Here is a 21116-nt window from a genome sequence, read left to right on the forward strand (position 1 = left end):
CTAAAGTTGAAAGGTAAAAACACATTAGTCACTCAACTAAAGGGAACTGTGAACAGTAGCAGCATTTACAAAATCTTATCAACACCTCCTGTAATAGACACAGTACAGCACTTAATTTTAAAATGTTCTATATTGATTAAAACTTTGGAACTTACCATCATATACAAAGTAAGTTTCATCTTTGAAAACGAGCACAGCAGGCATCTCTTTTAGGGTCACATACTGCAAAACATGAGAAGTTTATATAACTTTTAGCACTAAAAAATTTTTAATTGATAGCTATGATTTCAAGTATTCAAAGATACCAAAGTGTGCAAGTGCACAAGCACACACATATATACAAACCCCAACAGAAATGTAGTTTTAAATTTAGTTACAAAAAAGTTACAAAGTTAAAAAGAGTACAGTCAATTCCAAATTCACCTGAAGACTGGTTCTGAATGCCCTTAAGTATTGTGAAGTCAGAAACTATCTTAATGTACCCCTCTTATCCTCCCCTATAGTACCAACTAAAATTTTCATAAATCCTAACTGTAAAAGTAATGAAACTCGTAAAACACTAGTATTCAAAATCTGGATGAACCATAAAAATCATGGACTTTGCCCCTTTTAGAGATTTTTCTACTGGAGTAAAACTCATCGTGTTATTTTGAAAAAACTATTATTTCCCCAAGCACACTTTTGCCAATAACATACTCAGAACTAAAAGATGACAAAGACTGATATTTCCAAGAATAATTTAAAACTGCTTGAAGAAACTAGGTGACAGAGGTAATAACAACAACAGTAATACATAATGACCAAGGATGCCCATGTAGCAGATGCTATCTGTGCCCACTCTAGGGCCCATGACTAAGACATCCCACTGCTACATGAGGATTAGGATGGTGTCAGGGCCTGTAACTGAGTAACTCTGGTGTACTCCAAGAAACACTGCTAGGAAGGCTCTGCAGATGAGGATTCACCACAAACTCTCTAATACTAAAGAATGATCCACTGGACTTAGGAGACAAAAAACAATTAGAAATTCCAGTTGAAGTTCATTTTAGTCTTTATGTCGCATACTGGCATTCCATACTAGTGGTCTGTAACATTTTGGAAAGACACCTGTTTGAGACGCTGATGGCAAAGATGGCCCTTCATTTACTCCATCTTTCCTTTTCTGCCAAAAGTAAAAGTATAAACAAAGAATACCGTGCAAAATAACTTGAATCACACCAAAGCAGGTAAAGTAAAATGGATCTGGGTTGGTCAAAAATGGCCTGAGATACTCTAAGGAGCTGAAAATCAGTTCAGAATACATGGTTATAGCATAAACACCTGCATACGCATTGCAGGAAACATTAAACATCTTCTATATAAGTCTGTAATCTTAAATCAAAATATTTAAACATTAAAACACTCTAATAATAATCAGAAATATGACTTACCTTTGTGAAAATAAAAATATTTCAACATTTTGATAACTTATACTAGTTAAAAAAAAAAAGCTTCTCTGATAGCCTTCATGTTTCCCTTGTTACTGTCAAATTTCTCAGGTCCCCTGCAAAGCAAAAATTTTCATACTGTGGTCTCTACGTTCTTATCTGCCATTGATCTCTCAAGTGACACCATATAATTACCTGTCCCCAGTACTTCTTTCAAAAACAACCACATCCAGGTGGACAGTGTGGTTACTTTTCTCCTCCTCACTTTGATTACTTCCTAAGCAGGTGAAACAATTAGCTAGTCCTTTTTAAAATACATTTCTTTTTTTAATTTTGGCTTCTCACTCATCTTTGTTTTCCTATTTACTATTTCTACTCATTCTTCTTTGCTGGGACTACTTGTTTCTTTAAAATATTGCATCCCGTGTCTAGGAAGTTTATTCGTGCAGCCTCGACTTATCTCTAGACCTCTATATCCAACTGTCTATTTAATGCTTGAAATTAGATGCCTGAGAAGATCAAATTAAAGAGAACATTTTTGAGTCCTTAATCACCATTTCACTTCCCAAACACCAACATTCCTCAAGCTCAAAAGTAACACTACTACTGACCAAGGTGTTCCAACCAGACTTAGGGCTCCCCTTTAGACCAGTCTTTAATTCAACATCAAGCCCTGACAATTCTATCTCCTAAACAAATCCTTTCACTTCTCCTAAGTGCTTTACTAACCCCCAAGTCCAAACTCCTGAGATTACTGCAAAAGTTCAACAGAACTCCCTGTATCTTCTTTGCTAACTATCCAATCCACAATTCCCTCTGCATGTAGCACAGAGTAATGCCCTTCAAATAGGTATCAGACCATGTTCTCCATCAGCCTCAGTCTCATCACACAAGCTGCCCGGACTCACAGGTCCTGCAGTGGCCTCTGCCTGCCTCCCATCTCCTCTCTCACCGCACCACAGTCTGGTCTATTGTCCTGTTCCTCAAATACGCCAGGTTTATGTTCTCATCTTGGCATCTGTATTATCTTTGCATGACTCTTTCACATCGTCTTAAGTCCTGGCTTATATATTCTTTTCTCATACAGACATTTCTTGATTAACTAATATAGTGCGGTTATCCACCCCCATATGTCCCAACTATCACTGCCCCCATTTTGTTTTACAGCATTTCTGAGATCCCATTTATAGATTTGTCTACTCAGAACTTCTATCTCAGGACCCAACAAAAGACTCAATAGTAAGACTTCATCTGTAACACACATGCACATGCAGTACACAAACCCAAGTTGATCTACTTATGAACAATCTGAGAGTATCAGGTATCATTTGTCAGCAGCCTTACTATTTCAAAGAGAATAAAATCACTACAGTAATGATTCCTAAATTTCATGAATCTGGTGATATCTGTTTATAAATAATAAGCAGTCTGGCACCAGTAGCAAAGAGTAAACATGTTTACTCTTTCTATGCCTCACAAAACATAAAACAAGTAAAATTTAAAAAACAAAATTGGCATTAAAATATAATTTTAAATGTTACCTCAGGAACTACTTCTTCTGAAGCAGAAAAGAAGTATGTATATACGATCAATTCTGAAGCAGCATCTATGTATTTCTCCTGTAACAATATAAAGAGGAAAAATGGCCTTTTTAGAATAGTAAATAAAGATCAAAATTCATTCCTCATTAAAGTCAGAGCTACCTTACACAGTAAGTAGTAGTTGTAAGATACTACCGCCTGTCCTTTTGTGTGAAAAGATGGAATACAAGCAAATGAAATGAGTTTTTTCTGGGGCAAAAGATAACTGTAACCAAGTGCTTTTATCCTCATCCAAAAATATTTGACACTGAATTTTGAATTTGATTCAATGTATTAAGTTATATTAACAATGAATAATAATGACAGTGATGATTATAGGGAAGGTAAGTGTGTGCGCACATACACATCAAGTAACTTAAAGACAATGAACTTTTGCCTTTAAAAAGCTGACATTCGCACTGCAATTTGTAGTCTCAAAATTTACAACGCTAAAAAGCAAGATGAGGGCTGGGGATATAGCTTAGTTGGTAGAGGGCTTGCCTTGCACGCGTGAGGCCCTAGGTTCAATTCCCAGCATCACACAAAAAAAAGCAATATGAAATTTAAAAAACCAGGTCAGTAATAAAACAAACACTAAGGTAGGCAGCATCTACGATGTTTTTACCAACTTCTGTTCAGAGCAGCAAACACCACAGAAGGTATCTGAGGAAGTGTTTTTATTACAAAAAATACTTATGAACTAAAAGACTTCCTGTAAGTTTTGAGATTCTGATAAAGTCTTAACTCTACAGAAAATTAAATTATACTCGTGTTTTTGTGGATCAAAAAATAATTTCATACTTTCAAAGGTGATTCTCCACCTATATAAACAAAAAATACACGATGTCTCTTCTGCACATGTTCAAACATCTGCTGACTTGGAAGTGGCCGAATTAGAGCCCTGTTTGAAAACAAAACAAACGAATATGAACTAAAGATAGTACATAATTTCTATATAATTCACTCCCATTTATATGAGAGCTGATCATGTGTACAGTTAAAAAGTTTTAATAATGTATTATTTCATTTTAAGTGTTATCCCCAAATCCATAGAAACCCAATAAAACTTTAATCCATGACTACAATTATTTTCACACAGTAACAATATATGTACCCACAATTTAACTTACCAGTTTGAAAACAAGTTTCAAATACGTCTCTTTAGAGAGTATCACCATGCCAATATTTTGATAGGTAAAAAAAAAAAGAATTATCATCTATTTATAGCCATTGGTTTAAAACAATTCACATGAGAATTATTATCCCTCTTTAAAAGAACATTCACAAAACACACTGTGAAATACTCTCCCAGGAGTATACAGTGCTTAAGAATATTTATATAATATTCTGTCAATGTAAATGTTAGATAGAAGTATTCTACAGAGGTTAAAACCTGTAAAGTTCCCAGGTTATTAATTATTTTCAGAAAAAATGGTATGAATAGTGCATAAGAACCTTGCAGAGAAAAAACAAACTTTACAGTTTTATTATATAATATTTTTCTAAAGCAAGGAGAAATGAATTACATCAAAATTATTATAAAACATATCACCTATAAAATATCATTAAATAACTAAAAGAAGCAATTCTCTTTTTAAAATGGTACATATTGTCAGATTTTCACCCCAAAAATTCATTTAAAAGAAACAAAAACAAAAACAGAACACACTTTGCAAAGGCAGTTTCAAATCACACAATTCTTGGGATTCATTGCATCACCTTCCCCTAACCTCCATTTTAATGCTCAATAATTAATTAGCAAGTGATGCAACTCCAGAGCTGATTCTTGAAATGTAACTAGCAATAAAGTCACCCCAAGTTACATCAGGAGAAGCCCTTCTTAAGCTTAAACCAAAAAGCTCTTAAAACTGTCAAAACCTATAAACTAATAAGACATGGGAGAGCAAAGCTATCCCACATACCATTTGCTTCACATAAAAGTTATACAAAACTTTATTTACAAGGCAAAGAAAGGAAATAAAACATGCAATCAATGAGTAAATACATCAGAAAGCATTCTGAACTTCTATAAAGATATTCCAAATTGTGTGAATTTTCTCAAATAATGAGACTACATCAGATCTCACACACACACACACACATGCACACACAAACCAATCCTATTCTAATAAAGCTATTAGGATTATCGATATATCTTATCCTGTCAAGCTCATATTCTTTAAAGCTAACGTACGTTAATCTATCTTGATAAATGTTCTCTTCAAAAGGTTTCACATAATTACATTAAATAATTACAAGCATAAATAATCACATTAAATTATTATTCCTCAGCAAGATTTATTTAAAAAAAATATCGCATTCAAATCCATAAGAAATGCTTATGGAAGAATTTTCTTCCTTACCAATAAAACCTCAGAAATCTGTAAATCAAATGGATTCTTAGGTTTTAATTGTTATATTTTAAGCAAATACTGCAAGGTCATCTCACAGCTGGCATAAACCAGCATGTGATGATAAGGACAAGTATTTTAGTTGCATCTCAAAAACATTTTTTAGTACCTCAGACTAAGAATGAAAGCTGAAGTCTATCAGAACATGAATAATCTTAAAATTCCAAAACTACATAGTAATAAAATTTCAGCATAAACAATTTTTGAGTTTTAAATTGTGCACTCTGATTAGGATGCTGAAATCTCACAGAGTCCTATCAGGGGTGGGAATTATCCCTTTTTCCAGCATGTGCATACTGTATAGACTATCTGCATATTAGTCACTTAGCAGTCCTTTTCATTATCAGATGGACATGAAAGAATCACGATGCTTGTGTTAAAAGAACTCTTAGTTTACTTGATAATGGCTCCAATGTGCAAGAGTAGTGTTGCTGGAAATTTGGATACGAAAGATAAGACTTAGAGGTTTGCTTCAAATGGAAAGGTGAAAACACAAAAGGTATTGAGAGAAAGAAGAAAAGACATCACATTCACATAACTCCTGCATTATAGTATACTTTTAGAATTGCTATGTTTTATTTGTTACTATTGCTAATCTCTTGTTGTGCTTAATTTATAAATTAAACTTTATCACAGATATGTATGTGTCAGAAGAAACACGACATATACAGTGTTTGGTACTATGCAAAGTTTCAGGATTAGCAGGGGTGCTGGGATGTACCACCCATGAAAAAGGGAGGACTGCTTTTCAAGTACTACAAAGTTTGAAAATGTATTGAAATTCACTGGAGAACATTTCTTCTGTACACAAAGTAAATTTAAATGTGAGATTAACAAATATGTAATAGAAACCACTGTTTCTTTAAAGCATCTCTTTGTATCTGCTACATACCTATCTTTTTTTTTTATAAATTAATCAGCAAACATTTTATTTAGTTAAGTCCCTAAAATATGTGCATTCAAAATGGTTTATTATATCTAATTTTCAAATGTTATTATTTTATAGTAAAGGCTTTTCCTGAAAAGAACTTACCCAGATACTCTGTGAGCAAATTCAATAATATCATCTTTTGTTCGTGGTCCTCTGTAATTATATGCCAAGTCCCCCTTTAATCTTAAATAAATAAATAATATGAATTATTTTAAGTTTTAACATATAAGGTTAATCACTATTGTAGCATAAACTTACAGTACATGAAACAGTAATCACAGAGAATTTTTACAAGTAGTATAGTCATGTTGCTTCAGAGGATCAGCAACTCAAAATACTCAGGAAAAGGATGTATTCTAATAAATCATACAAAATGTTTGACTATATCTAACAGTTACACTGAGCCTCTATGCCTTCTAAAAAGTGAGTAATCTATACATTCCTGGTCAAGAGTTTCAAAGCACTGTGATTCTATCTTATCTGTCAAAAGGGAAATAAAAGGGAGATTAAGAGTATTTTAGTAAAGCCATACAAATTTAAACACAATAGCATAGTTACTTAATAGATGATCCAATATCCACCATAAAAAACATAAAATTACTTTTCTAAAACCTTAAGGTAATTATTCAAAAGCCTGCTTATGATTAATTTATGTGTCTCCTTAACTGAAACTACGAAAAAGAAAAATTAGGAAGCATAACAAAACACATACAATTAAACAGAAAAGGAAAATTAAACTCGCAAGGAAGAGGCTTAGCAAACATTTTGAAAAAGGAAAGAAATCAACGTAATACTAAAGATATAATAAATTTAAGTTATTCAATTTTTGATATTTGATATTTTTAAATATGGAAAAATCTTTTATTATAAAAATAACTTTCAAAGCAATTCCTCAGCTATCCACATTACCAACAGAAGGGTAATGAATATCCTGCAAAATCAAATGAAGTCCTTTAGAATTATTACACCAATTTGTATACTCTAATAGACTTGATCAATACCTACAAATTAGATTTAATGTCCATCAATTTTGATTCCCTGCATGTCTTTTATCTCTAATGAAGTAAATTTGGTCATATAACCGTTAAATCTGTTAGGAAACAGAATTTACAGAGAGAAAGTAGAATACGTACTTGAGCTCCTCCAGAGGAAGAAACATCTCATAATTTATGACTGTATATCATGTCTTACACAAGGCACATCACACAGTAAGCACTCAAAACACATTTACTGAATTAGCCATAAACACTTTGACTTAAAAATAAAGAGCATTCCCTCTCCTTTGAATACAAATTTCATCTAAAAAAAAAAAAAAATCTGAACTCAATCCTCAATCCTCCAAAGAAATTACTAGAAATAAATGTACTAAAATGTAAGAAGAGTGAATAAAAAATACACATATAAACATACAACACTCAACTTACAGCTTAATTGTTGGATAACCTCGAACTCCAAACTCTGAAGCAATGCCTTGATAAGAAAAAGAATAAATAATTCTAAATTTTTTTAATTAAGAAACTAGATAACAAATGAGCCTTTTACTTAAAAATATATATTTATATAAGCCCTTATAGATATATTGCTTTTGAGTACTTAAAAAGAGACTCACATAGAAAAATGAAAAACAAGACATTCTAATTCAAATCAACTACTTAATAATTCAATCCATGGCAGGCACAAAATACTCTGATGAAATAAAAAAATGCCAAAATAATAGTTCAAAATTTACCTCCTAAGTAATCATTCTAGAAGATATTCTGGTTTTTATTAGTATTATTTTAAAGTACATAAGGTACTTTTCTTTTGACTTGATTTCCAGGACAAGCATTTCTTCCTAGATCTCATTCATTTTTCTAAAGAAGACCCATCTCTTCCTTTGTTTACTGAGTCTGCAAGAACTGCAGTGCATTTTAATTTAAAACCATAAATTATATTTGCAAAATTATTTAATTAACTGCAGTAAATATGATTAAAAAGCAACTCTGTATTTTGTAAGTTTCTGCTTTTGTAATAACCTAGAATAATTTATCTCAAAGATTATTCTGAAATCCTCACAGTAATTAAAATAAGAAGTATTTGCTCCAATGGCATCTTTTGAGATGAAAGAAGAAATAAAAACAAAACCAAGTACATGCCAATAAGGGAATCAGGACTTTCAGAAAACAAAAAAATCATCAAATTAATACTATACTCAGGGCAACAAGGAAAGAAATATTCCCAGTTAATGGACAGTATACAATATAAAACACGGGCTAAGCTATACTAGCATTTGTGCAGAGGGAACTGTGTTTACCCCACACTTCTCCCTTGGTCATTTCCTCAGTTCCAGGACATATGCATATTGCAGTTGTGGAGAAGGAAACTGCTCTTAGACCTGGACTCCAGTTAACATTCACTTCATGTTGGTTCATGCAGGTTTCTTTATTATATTTTTTTTTTTTTTTTTTTTTTTTTTGGCACTGGGGATTGAACCCATCGGGTTTCTTATTACACCCCACCAACTGAGAATAACAAGGGAAATCTGTAGCAAAGTAATGCCCAAATCTCTCTGCCTTCTTCACCTTAGAGTTCTTCCCAAGGAACATGGAGGCAGATGACCACAATGGTCTGGACAGTGACCAACACTTACTTTCATAAAAGGTACCACAAACAGCAGGGCTAACAAAAGCTCAAGTTCTGGAGGTCCTGACTCTGAATATCTGTGTGAACTTAGAGCAATTACACAATCTGTGCCCATCTCTAACTTACAACTTAATTCTGTGAAGTATACTCTAACTGACAATGACTGTGACTACCAAGACGGCAGGCATTCTCTGAAGCACACACACTGATTTGGGGGAGATTATATGAGTAAACTCCATCCTTCCCAAATTATGGAGGCAAATAAATACAAGCCCATATCATCTTCACCTAAAAACGGATTAAAACCTGCCAACCTAAGAATATAACTGATTGGGGGAGGGAGTTATATCCCATTAAGTAATCAATCCATATAAATTATCTTAAAATATATTTATGTGCAAAACAAATAAAGAAAATGAAGCACACACTAACAAATATGGTCAGAGTATTTCACAGCATGAGTTGAATCTCTTAACAGGTTTCAGAGGAAAGATCCCAGCTCCACACTGAACCCTATCAATCTCTTTGACCTCTATTTTCATATCTAGAAACTAAAGACAGTATCATCTACCCCTGGATCCTTAATCTTCATGTTTGACAGAATTTCAATTAACAATAAGTAAACGTCCTTAGCGTCCCCTTGAGGGGAATGACAATATAATACAAAGCACACAAAGCTAGGTTAGAGACCTGTAATACCCAGGCTCAAGATTCTGACTACTCCATTTATTATCTGATACAGAGCTGGATGACTCAACTTCTTTGATTCTGCTTCTGAAGATTCCACTCACCTTTCAGGGCTATGGGTGGAATTTTTAAATGTGAAAATATGTAGAAAAGTATCTAGAACAGATTCTGGCACATAGATCATCCTTAAATGTTAGATCCATTTCCTTCCTACTATTGTTCTTGATCTCACTGCTAGTAATTATCTCCTAATACATCAACATGCAGATAATATTAATAAATACTAATGTATAAAATTTTATAATAGGCTTTTAATATCCTTCCACTGTATTTTGAAGCACTTTTGTGTGGAAGAAAAAACAGTGCAAATTCAGATTAAAATAAAACTTATTAAGATGTGGTAACTTGTTAGAAAACATAACAATTAGGAAGTAAGGATTCAATTGACGTTCAGTCTAAGTTTTCATTCTTTACTTTTAATATTAGAGAAGAATTATACCAATTGCTTCAGAAATAGAAGATCCTGTTTGTAAAATGAATAACTTCCCATGAAGTTTTGTAACTTTAAATCTTTCTAAAATGAGATTAAACATGAAACAATCTATTTTATTTCTGGCTTCGAAATTATAATAATATGATGGCGGTAAGGCAGGAAAGGATTTGAATCATGGTAATCTAGGATTGTAGGCCTAATTCTGTCTCAAACTTGTGTACAAAATTACTCTCCTGTCACCTTAGTTACCATGTTACTTAACCTATAAACTGGGACCGGGAGCGGAGGGAAGGGGAGTGAGCCTCAAACTCTCCATCTCTTTTTCAGCTGGAAAGTACTATCCTTCTTAGTACTTACTAAGTATCATTATGTACCCAATATGAAAAGAGCATAAAATATAGTAGTGGTTAGTCAAATGGAGACATTTTTGATTGACACAATGTGGGGATGGGAGTGGGCAGCGAGGAGGTGGTACTACCAGTATCTAGTGGGGACAGGCAAGAGACAATGCTAAAAAATCCTATAATGCACAAGAACCCCCATGCCCCTCAAAAAGAGACCTCAGAATTATCTGGCCCAAAATGTCAACAATGCAAAGTTAGAAACCTTGGAATGTTATCACTAATCAAAAAGTGCTTATAATGTAGAAAGTAAAATTGATTTGCAAATATAATCTGTAAACAAGAAGTCAGAATAAGAATTTTATTGCTCAAACACCACTGAATGCTTAGGCATCAAGAGAGATAAACTATGATCTTTGCCATAAAACCATATCACAATTTAAATAGAAACTAAACAGAATTCCATTGGTTCCACAATAAAAATCAGCATCCCATTATGGGGCACATGATATCACAATTTAACTGCTGAATGAGAAATTTTCAGTATTTATTCTTCAAGGGATACATACACAAAGAAAGGTTAAAATACATATCTGAATTTATAGTGAACACCATACAACATTTTTATTATTTGACATCAGTTACTGTGCACAAAGAGTTGAATACAGTGGCACACACCTGTGATCCCAGCAATAAGGGAGGCTGATGCAGGTGCACTGCAAGCTGAGGCCTGCCTCAGCAACTTAGGGAACCCTCAGCAACTCAGTGAGACCCTGTCTCAAAAATAAAAAATAAAAAACTGGGGATGCAGCTTAATGGTAAAGCAACCTTGGGTCCTTGGGTTCAACCCCTAATACCAAAAAAAAAAAAAAAAAAAACCAAAACAAAACCATGCATCAAGAAGTTTATGGTGCAATTCCAAACACAGAGAACAAAATACATCATACATTTTAAATTTCTCCAGTTCAAAAGTTCTACACAGAGATATAGCTTAGATTGAACCTGATGGCATTTGCTTTCAATCATTACAAATAAATGAATAAGAAATAAGGTATCATCAAAGAAAATTAAGAGACTTTTTCTACACTTGATCACTTTGAATAATTCTATATCACGCCAAACCAAAATCCTGTAACCTGTTAATCAAATTAATATTCTACTTTGTGGTTCTCCATGTTAAGTGTGCAGCAAAATCACTTGAAGGGCATGTTAAAAATATATTTTCTTGACTAAATCACACTATTTCCGTTTGGTAGGTCAGGTGTGGGCCTTAGGACTCTGAACTGACAATGAGTTACCACATCATCCGAATGCAGGTCATTAGTCTACAGACTACAGGCCAAGAAACAGAAATGGCATAGGGGGACTGAAGAGGTATTAATGAAATAGTCAAATCATTAGCGTTCGACAGTTAAGATACAGAATACCACCAACAGATGACTCAATTTCTTTGTCTATTTAACTCTAAATTCCACTAAACTGCCTATATTTGAACTGCCTGAAAGTATTTAAAGAAACACTGGGAAGTACAAGGCAAAAATGTATTTGTAATGTCTCCACAGTGATTCTGAATATTGATCAACTTTTTTTTTAAACATTAGGAAGATAAATATCTTACTGTCTATAGCAGTGAACAAAGCATCCATTGCTAACAATATTCAGTATTAATATTTACTCATGTTTACATTGATTATTGCTTTATCTCTCACCATAAAAATGCAAGCTCTGCGAGAGCAGGAATTTTTGTCCACTTTGCTCACTGATGAATTACAAATGCCTAGAACGTTTCTGTCTTATCCTAATACGTGATATTTAATGAACATGACTCAATAACTTTCTTACAAAGGAATGACTTTTTTCAATAAACCATGTTTCAATTATTCAAGGAGTCACAAGTACTCACAAGAACACATCATTATATAGGCTGGGGTGCAAGCTGGAATGGGTATGAAAACTACATAGCACAACACCTGGCAGACAGTGGCCTCAGTATCTATCAGTTCCCCCTCCTTTCTCCCAGAGCTAGGTTGTTTGTGGGAGATAATATGTTATATGTATATTTCCTACAAAGTAACCTCTATAAAGGTTTTTCCCTCTATGAATTCAATATAACATGTAATACAATGCTAAGTGAACAAGAAATAAAATCTGTAACAATCATGAAATTAGAGGCATAAATCAAACCTCTGGTTTATGAAAAATGAAAAAGTACCAGTCCCATTTTAAAGTAAAAAAGTTGCTGAAAAATTAAAATTCCAAACCACATAAAATTAAAATTCAAAAACCACAGTGTATATACGTGTGTGTGTGTATTCTTGACTTACACACACACACACACACACACACAAACACACACACAAAATATTCTAAAGACCCAGAAAAATCCTGCTTTTTTAATCAGAGCATTTAAAACACTTCCTTGTTTAAGCCACTCAGGAGAAATATATTGGCTTTTTTTTTCTTTTCTTTTTGTAGTGTTAGGAATGGAAACCAGGGTCTTGTGCATACTAGGCAAGTGTTATAACACTGAGCTCCATCCCCAGCCCTTGTATATCTATTTTTCCCCAATCAGAGTTTCAATTTAATAATGGCACACAGAAACACTTAATAAAAAGCAAATTGATGAATTAGATACCACAGTAAATTTTGACAATGTAAATTGTTATTTTTCACTGAAACATCAAATGAACAGTTTACCATAAAGATTTTTACTAATTTATATAAACTATTTTTCTCAATGACTATTTTTCTTTATATTCCCAATTTGCTTTATACATTATTACTCCATTGAATGACTCAAGTGATCACAAGAATTTACAGTTTTTATGACTTTTTTACACTTACTGGTTTATCTTTCCCTCTATAAGGCTATAAGTATTGTAAGCATTTCTAAGGCAGGGTTTGTCTGAGTCTATAATAGTCTCTAGAGAGAGGCTATGGTGGTTTATAACAGTAGTTAAGAAATAATAATTGAGTGAACTATTTAATGATTGCATCTATGAATAAATATGTATATACATAGCTAATCAAAATGCATCTAGACACAGGAACCTATTTCATGTGTAACCACTGAAAGCAATACCTTATATAGCATTCTTAAAAGCTTATTTCAAGAAAAAGCAACTCACAAATGTTATTTTCTCCCCTTGACAATGTCCTGACATTAATCTGTATTTCAAAGTTGAAAAAACTGATGTGTGATCAGCAACTCCAGCTCTAAGCATCCCAATGCACTCTAGTTCCCAAATCGCAAACATCGATAAAGCAGAGAGCTACCAATTCAGCTGAGGTTGAAAATGCACTGAAAATTAAATTATCATTCGTTTCCACATGACAGTGGTAGTACAGCTCAGGGAATATATTCAAGCACTGCCAAAGTATCTCATCTGCAACTTCAGCCTTGAATATAATAATAATTTCTTTCTCACTTCACTCTACGGCTTCTACCCATGCCTCAGCTCCCAGCAATCTCCCACATACAAAAAGTTCACTTACATGATTTTCTTGTCTCTACCTGCTCTTCTCTTTCATCTTACAAGTTGTTGCCAAAAATTTTTTTATCAACAACTTGCCTTCTCAAAAATGTGTATTACCTCCTTATTGACAACTATGCAAAACATTTTGCCCTGGGCAGTTCTAACAATTTGAAATCATCCTTTGCCACTGTATATGTGCTCTTGCAATAGGGAGTTTTGAACATAAAATAATATCTTCACAATCTTGAAAATATCACTGTCCCTTGCAGACATGGAAACTAATCTTAAGACAGGCTGAGAACTTTCCCAAAGCCACAAAAGCAGGACATGAGAAAGATGAGATTAATACAGGTTGGTCCTGCTCCAAAATATGATCCAGAATGTAAAGCTGACTTCCTAAAAAGAGATATGTAGTACACACTTCAACTTTCCTTTTTAACTAAAAGAAACATATTTATAACATACAATGGATTTTACAAATACATCATTCAAACTTCAAATAACCAATAGAAGCTGCATTACAATTAACTATTTACCAATATGGAATTCAAAGCTTGGAAGCCTTCAAAAACATACAACAGAAGTAGCAGGCAAAGCCAGGCTTACTTTCTGGAGTTGTTCTCTTTCTAAATTTTCATGATAGTACATATTTCTCCAAACTTAGTTTTGTCTTTGTCTAAATTCTTTAATAGTTATTAGCAAACTTTGTGTAATAAATATTTGAAGTTTTGGGGGACATGTGATTTCTGTAACTTCTACTCAATTTTGACTCTGGTGCATGAAAACTGTCTAAATAACTGTAAACAAACTAGTGTAGCTATGTTCCAATAATTCTATTTGCAAAACAAGCAGGAGAACAGATTTGCTCTGCTTCACTTTATTCTCTGTACATACTCATTAGCTCTGTACACACTCGTTAAGAGCTCTGATTTTCGCTCTTATATTCTTTTCAACATGAACACCTTCCTGATTTTCACTTACATTCATCATAACTTATCTTTAGGTTCTTATTAAACATTCAACGGACTATAGTTGCCTCCAGTAAACTGAGTAAGATGGGTTAATGTATGAACAAATGACAGCTTACATGTTTATGTTAGGCCGAGGATTAGCACAGGTTGTATGTTAAATACTCAAGGGCAACCCATTTAACTCACAGTCTTTTTTTTTTTTTTTGTACCAGGAATTGAACCCAGAGGCACTTAACCACTGAGTCACATCCCCAGCCCATTTTTATGTTTTATTTAGAGACAGGGTCTCGCTGAGTTGCTTAGTGCCTCGCTTTTGCTGAGGCTGGCTTTGAACTATCAATCCTCCTGCCTTAGCCTTCCCAGTCACTGGGACTACAGGTGTGTGCCACCACACCCAGCAGTATGCAGTATTAAATTAAGATAAATTTGCAAGAAACAAAATAATGTTCCCTCCCACTTTGAATAATGCAGCATATAATGAAAACATTTTCTTTACAAGGACAATAAAATAATAAACTATGTAAAGACTTACTAGAATAGGAAGTAGCATCCATCTTTCCAACTTTAACTGGAGAACCAATGCTTTTCATCTCAAGGCCAACTTCGTTCCAAATTGGTTCCAGTTTTTTACAATGGCCACACCACGGTGCATAAAACTACCCAAAAGAAGAAAAAAAAAAAATCACTAAAAATGTTGCACTACTATAAATATGAATCTTAATAAAGAATCTCTGATTAAATAATCTGCTAATAATCTATTTGAGATTAAAAATTCAAACACAGTTCTTAAGTGGTTATACAGCAAAACATCAAAGACACAAAGAAATACAGGGAGGTTAACTCCTAGGACATTACCTCAAATCTAATACTATCTTAAGTTCATTTTAATAGATTCATATCTATTTAAAACAGATATATGAATTTTAATAAAATATCTTTGCTTCCAAGTGAATGTGTCCATGTTCTTAAAAAAAAAAAAAAAATAGGAACCAGCAAATAAGCATGCATACATCATACCATGTGCACACCCAAGTGTTAATGGCAAACATTAATCTATTTCTATTACAAAAATCCCAACAAAGAGTGCCTTTGCTGAGTTTATTGTATCCATTGGCAAGATACAGGAGACCATTAGGATGACTAGCTTAGAATAGTTACAAGTCAGACTGATTAAACTAAAATCACAGACCAGAATCACCAAATGGTGGGGGTAATACTTAGAACTCCTAGCTAACAAACTGCTTATTATATTTTCATGAAGATTTCTTTTTAAATTTTACCATGGGAATGTTCAAATATATACAAAAGGAGAAACAACTGAACAGTAGACTCTCATGACTCATCATATAGCTTCAATAATCACCAACTCTACCAACTTTATTTCATTTCTTTTGCTGCTACTTGTGCTGAAGCATGTTAAAACAAATCACAATCATTGTGAAGTTTAAATTTATTCCAATCTAGAAAGTGAGGAAAGGATGTTAAATATTTAATTTTGTTCACTATTAAGACTAAAGTATGACTGTGACTAAATGAGATTAATCAATATCTTGGAAAACATGAAGAAATGAATGAATTCTATAATAAAATCATACCGTAATCTCCTAAAGACAAAATCCACAAATTCACCTCATTATAAGATAGGATTTTAGCTTCCTATCTTAATGCCCCCAACCCCGAAATTTCATTAAAACAAGTCCCCTTGCCAAAATCTTAACGCTCCAAGGTTCATTTAACAGAAAAACCATAACAGTACTATCTGTGAAAAAAAAATTAATTAGATACGTAAGTACTAACTATATATTGCCCTCCTTGGGTGAAAGAGAATAGAAAAGAGGATTTAAAATGGTAGGGGCAGGTAATTAACATAAAATTTACATACTCACATCTACAAGCCAAATGTCATCTTTTCGATTGTCTTTAAACCTAAAAACAAAAGCAAATCTCTGATTTTATGTTTGTGTCCACTTTACAAATGTATAGTATGGGTAGGGATAATAAACTGATAAAAATAGGAACATGAAATAAATTCTTTCAATAAATTTTTGTGTAAAATTTTTACTCGGAGACCTCTAAATCTTATCCTATCTATTAAATATTTTAAGAATAAAAGCAGAGAACTGATCAAAGAGACAATTAGGAATAAAGAATCCAACAAAAAGAAAGCAGAATTAAAGATTTTTTTTTGGTAGAAATACAAATATAATTGGCTTTCCTCATCTGTGGATTACCAAATAAGACCTGAAAATACTTGGGGCAGTGGGGCAGGGTAGAAAACTGCCACTCTGGCTCTGTACTGAACACATGTAGGTTTTCTTCTCTTTATTTCTTTACAGTTTAAGTCTAGACAACGGTTTGTCTCATGCAAGAGAGAACACCAGAATAGGTTAGACTTTCTTGCTGTATAACGAGCTAAAATTTTGTCAGTTTTGATCAATCTGCCACAGAGTGTTGCTTATAAGGTTTTCTTCTCTTGACATTATTCTAGACAGAGCATAACAACTAGTTACGTAGCATTTACATTAAATATTATAAGTAATTTAGAGGTGATCTTGACTATACAAGAGGATGTGCACAAGGCATATGCAAATACTGTATCATTGATATAAGGTCCCTGAGCATCCAGATTTTGGTATCTGCAGGGTGTCGTGGAACCAATCCCCATGGATACCAATGGATGACAGTGTACACCCAAGCTCTTCACCCTTTTATTCCATTTTACCCCTCTAGAAAAAAGTTAATGTAGCAAAGCCTAAGGTTGCTATTCTTGGAAAAGCCTGTTTACATACTGGTCCTTTGTTTTTAATCTGGGAACCTGGATTCTAGGATGACTGCCATCATTTCCTGATGGCTATTTTCATATGATGTTTGAGAAAAGTACCTAATTGGGGAACTACTACATTGAAATCACTCAATACTGAGATGTGTAATCCAGGCTAGGGTAAACTTGCACATTGTCATCTGCTTTAGACCTGTCCTTCAACTGTCCATTAAAATGTTCAATCATCCCTGTGAATTAAAGAGTGATCCAGAGCATACAGAGTAGACTGTATAACCATGATTTGTCCCACAAATGTGTAGGTTGAGCCATCAGATGCAGTAATCTTAGAGAACCTGAACAGGAGGCAAACAGTCCCGTTAGGACTTGATAATGTGACTGAAGCCAGTGGAACACATGTAGATGACTAAGGCAAATCCAGAGATGCATCAACTCCAGTTGGGATTCAGAGGAACACTATGGATGGAATGAGGGATCCAGTGTTCTCTATTTGGTGAGAATAGCCTTGCCCATAAGCTTGAACAATCTGTCCTCAGGAAGTGTTTTTAGCTTTGAACATGGTAAGACAAGTGGAATGCCTTTTTAATGCTGTTTTGGTGCCTTCTATAATTGCATTCCATGCTCAGTCTAGAATCATGCCTGAATTTTCATGGTCCATGTCTTATGAATCCAGGAAGCAACTGGTGGCACATGTGCTTGCTCTACCATGAGGAATCACTCAGTTTCCTCACTTAACTCAGAAGCATGATTTGCTCTTGGTAATGTTACCCAGCGTAGGGGCCTTTCTGGTAAGCATCCACATGGCTAATGAAATGACCAACAGGAGCAGAACAATTCCTTCCTCCTCAGGCGGTCAGCACTGCCAGGACAAGATGAAAAAGGAAATCTGCAATGGCGCACCCCACAGGGTATCACCAAATTCATTAAGGTCACCTCCTTGGTCCTAATGTCTTCCTCAGCATCAGAAAGTTTCTCTAAGCAATCTGCAAGCACTTCTAAGACCAATCAGTATGCCTGGGACCACAGGACCTTAGGCATTTTACTCTTCTGTAACAGCACAGTGCTCAACTGATTCGGTCACGCAATCAGGTGTTCAGGTGGTAAATTAGGACAACCAGTTAAACTGGAAGTAACAATCAAGATTTTAATCCACTGAGTGTGACCGTGTAAGCCAAGAGACAAAAAAAAGAGGTGCCAGTTCCTCAATGTTCCATTTTTACACATGAAACAACACTAATCGAGAGTCAGCACAGACAGGGAAATTCGTCTTACTGCTAAGAAGAGCTCTGCCTCTGGCCACTGGTAAGGAGGTCTTGGCAAAAAAATGCCTGGGAAATGCCTCAGATGAAGCCTCAAATAAAGAGGACTCCACAAAGAACTGGGCTAGGAACACACATATGCATATAAATGTGGTTGGCCTGGGAGGTCTGAGTCCTTAACTACAGTCCCTCTAGAGACTGCAATGCACTGTGCACCAAATTTGGTGTGGGGAGGGCACCTTCCCCCTGTGGCTTGGCAGGAAGGGCATTGTTATTGCCTCCAGTCAAGCCTGAACGATAACACATAGGATTATTATCCGGAGCTAGACAGCTCATCCACTACAAGCAAGGACCTGTGATTATTGCTGATACTATAAAAATTAACACTGAATTCCAGTACCCACTACGTATGATTAAGCAAAAAGAACCAAATACAAGGTAAAGTGATAAAATAGAACATGGAAAAGTTTGCCAGTTTTTTGATCTTTTAACTATTAGTAAAAATGTCTGGGGCACATACCCATTGTGTACATATTATAGTTTTTAGAACAATTCCTGAAAAAAAAAAAAAAAAAAAGTACCAACATATAAACACGGGTCATCACTGCCCCTATCATCAGAAAAGATTCACATGCAAAAATTTAGATAAAAGCTGAAGTTTTCAAAGATAAAATAATATTTTAAATATACATATATATACTCACGATTCATCTAAATCTTCTACAAATCCTTTACAAAAAGCCATATCAAGTAAAATAACTGCAAAACAAAAAAAGAAGACAAAATGTAGAAAAGAGTGATTAATCACCTGGTTCTTACTGTATGTTTAGTCACCTATAAAATGTTCTGATTTCTTTTTTTTTTTTTACATCATTGATCCACTCCAAGGGCTGACTGATGCAGAAGCTTAAGTAGTACATCCATTTAATAAATATTTACCCTGCGTGTAACCATCCTGCAACTAGCAAGTGCTACACAGGCTAACTCACCTATTACATAGTGCCATATTCTACATATATATTTTTTACTACCTTTTGGATGGAGATAAAACTCACTTCTCTATTTTTTTTAACTAGCAATTGCCTCTTCAGTAAAAACTACAAATGCTATTCAAAACATCATTATTATTATCACTTATTTATATATTTATTTTACCAAAAAAGGAGAGCACGGAAGAAACTGAGGTAGAGTCACACCTGATACTACAGAACAGTGGCCGCATTAGCGAGCAAGGAGAGCCAGGCACCCCGAGGAAGGCGCGCACACACACTCGGGTCACTTTTCACAGTGCACAATCCTGGCGAACTGACCGTGGGCAGGCCGTGACCACCTCTTACCCCGGGGGAAACTCTCTTCCAACGTGCCGAGACCCGCCCTCGAGTCCAGGCAGGATTCGCCCCCGAGCTGGAAGTCGGCGCTGCTGAACTTCCTGCCCCGGCAGGAGAAGAGCCGGAGGGCAGGCGCCGCATCGTGCCGACCTCCGGCGCGAAGTCTCGAGCAGGCCGGCTGCCAGAGCCCCCGAGGACGTCCGCTGGGTCCGGCCCGGCGACCCCGGCCCGCCCGGCCCGGCCGCGCGCAGCTGCGCCTCGGTGCACTTGTTACCTGTGGCGCAGAGCCCGAGCGCCGCCCGGCTCCTCCGACCCGCCAGGCTCGCCATGGAGGGCTGCAGCGGCTCAGGGTGCGGGGCAGAGAAGGCAACGCCGGTGCCGACCGCCTGCCGGTCCGGAAAAGGAAGCCGGCAGGACCGCGCGAAAGGAAAGCTCCGCGCTCACACCGGGGGCGGGGCGGGTCGGCTCGGTTACCCTCACTGCACTTCGCAGGCCTCGGCCTCCGAGCATGCGCAGCACTGCGACGCATGCGCGCTCTGCGGCGCAAGCGCACTGGCATTCTCTGGGCTCCTTTGCGCCCTCGCAGACTACAGGAGCGTGGGAACCCGGCAAGGGGGCGCTTCCTGTGAGGGCGGGGCGCGGCGCGGCGCGCTGGGGGCACTTCCTGTGAGGGCGGAGCGGGGCGGGGCGGGAAGCGGCGCCCAGGGGGCGCTTCCGGGAGGTGGAACCCAAAGCCGGGTTCGCTGAGTGAGGGACGAGGTGGGTTCCGGCGACGCCCCTCGAAGTTGAATTTATCTTTTTACCTTCTACG

General features: G+C 35.7%; 1 protein-coding gene across 4 annotated transcripts in view; it reads right to left on the reverse strand.

Annotated features, from left to right (window-relative positions):
• Positions 1 to 20804, reverse strand: part of TMX3 (thioredoxin related transmembrane protein 3) — a 36319-nt gene extending 15515 nt beyond the window's left edge. Inside the window, exons 1-9 of one of the 4 annotated variants that reach the window (XM_079109211.1) lie at positions 20580 to 20804; positions 19682 to 19736; positions 16826 to 16865; positions 15472 to 15595; positions 7774 to 7819; positions 6452 to 6532; positions 3809 to 3908; positions 2969 to 3046; positions 156 to 222 (exon numbers count right to left, since the gene is read on the reverse strand). In XM_079109211.1, the coding sequence (XP_078965337.1) occupies positions 156 to 222; positions 2969 to 3046; positions 3809 to 3908; positions 6452 to 6532; positions 7774 to 7819; positions 15472 to 15595; positions 16826 to 16865; positions 19682 to 19736; positions 20580 to 20634 (646 nt within the window). In that variant the 5' untranslated portion in view covers positions 20635 to 20804. Of the gene's footprint in view, positions 1 to 155; positions 223 to 2968; positions 3047 to 3808; positions 3909 to 6451; positions 6533 to 7773; positions 7820 to 15471; positions 15596 to 16825; positions 16866 to 19681; positions 19737 to 20314; positions 20448 to 20579 lie in introns of those variants that run through there. The other 3 variants (XM_079109212.1, XM_079109213.1, XM_079109214.1) reach the window with 3 other exon arrangements.
• Positions 20805 to 21116: the final 312 nt, after the last annotated feature.

Source organism: Sciurus vulgaris, assembly GCF_902686455.1.
Source record: "Sciurus vulgaris genome assembly, chromosome: 13".
Taxonomy (NCBI): Eukaryota; Metazoa; Chordata; class Mammalia; order Rodentia; family Sciuridae; genus Sciurus; species Sciurus vulgaris.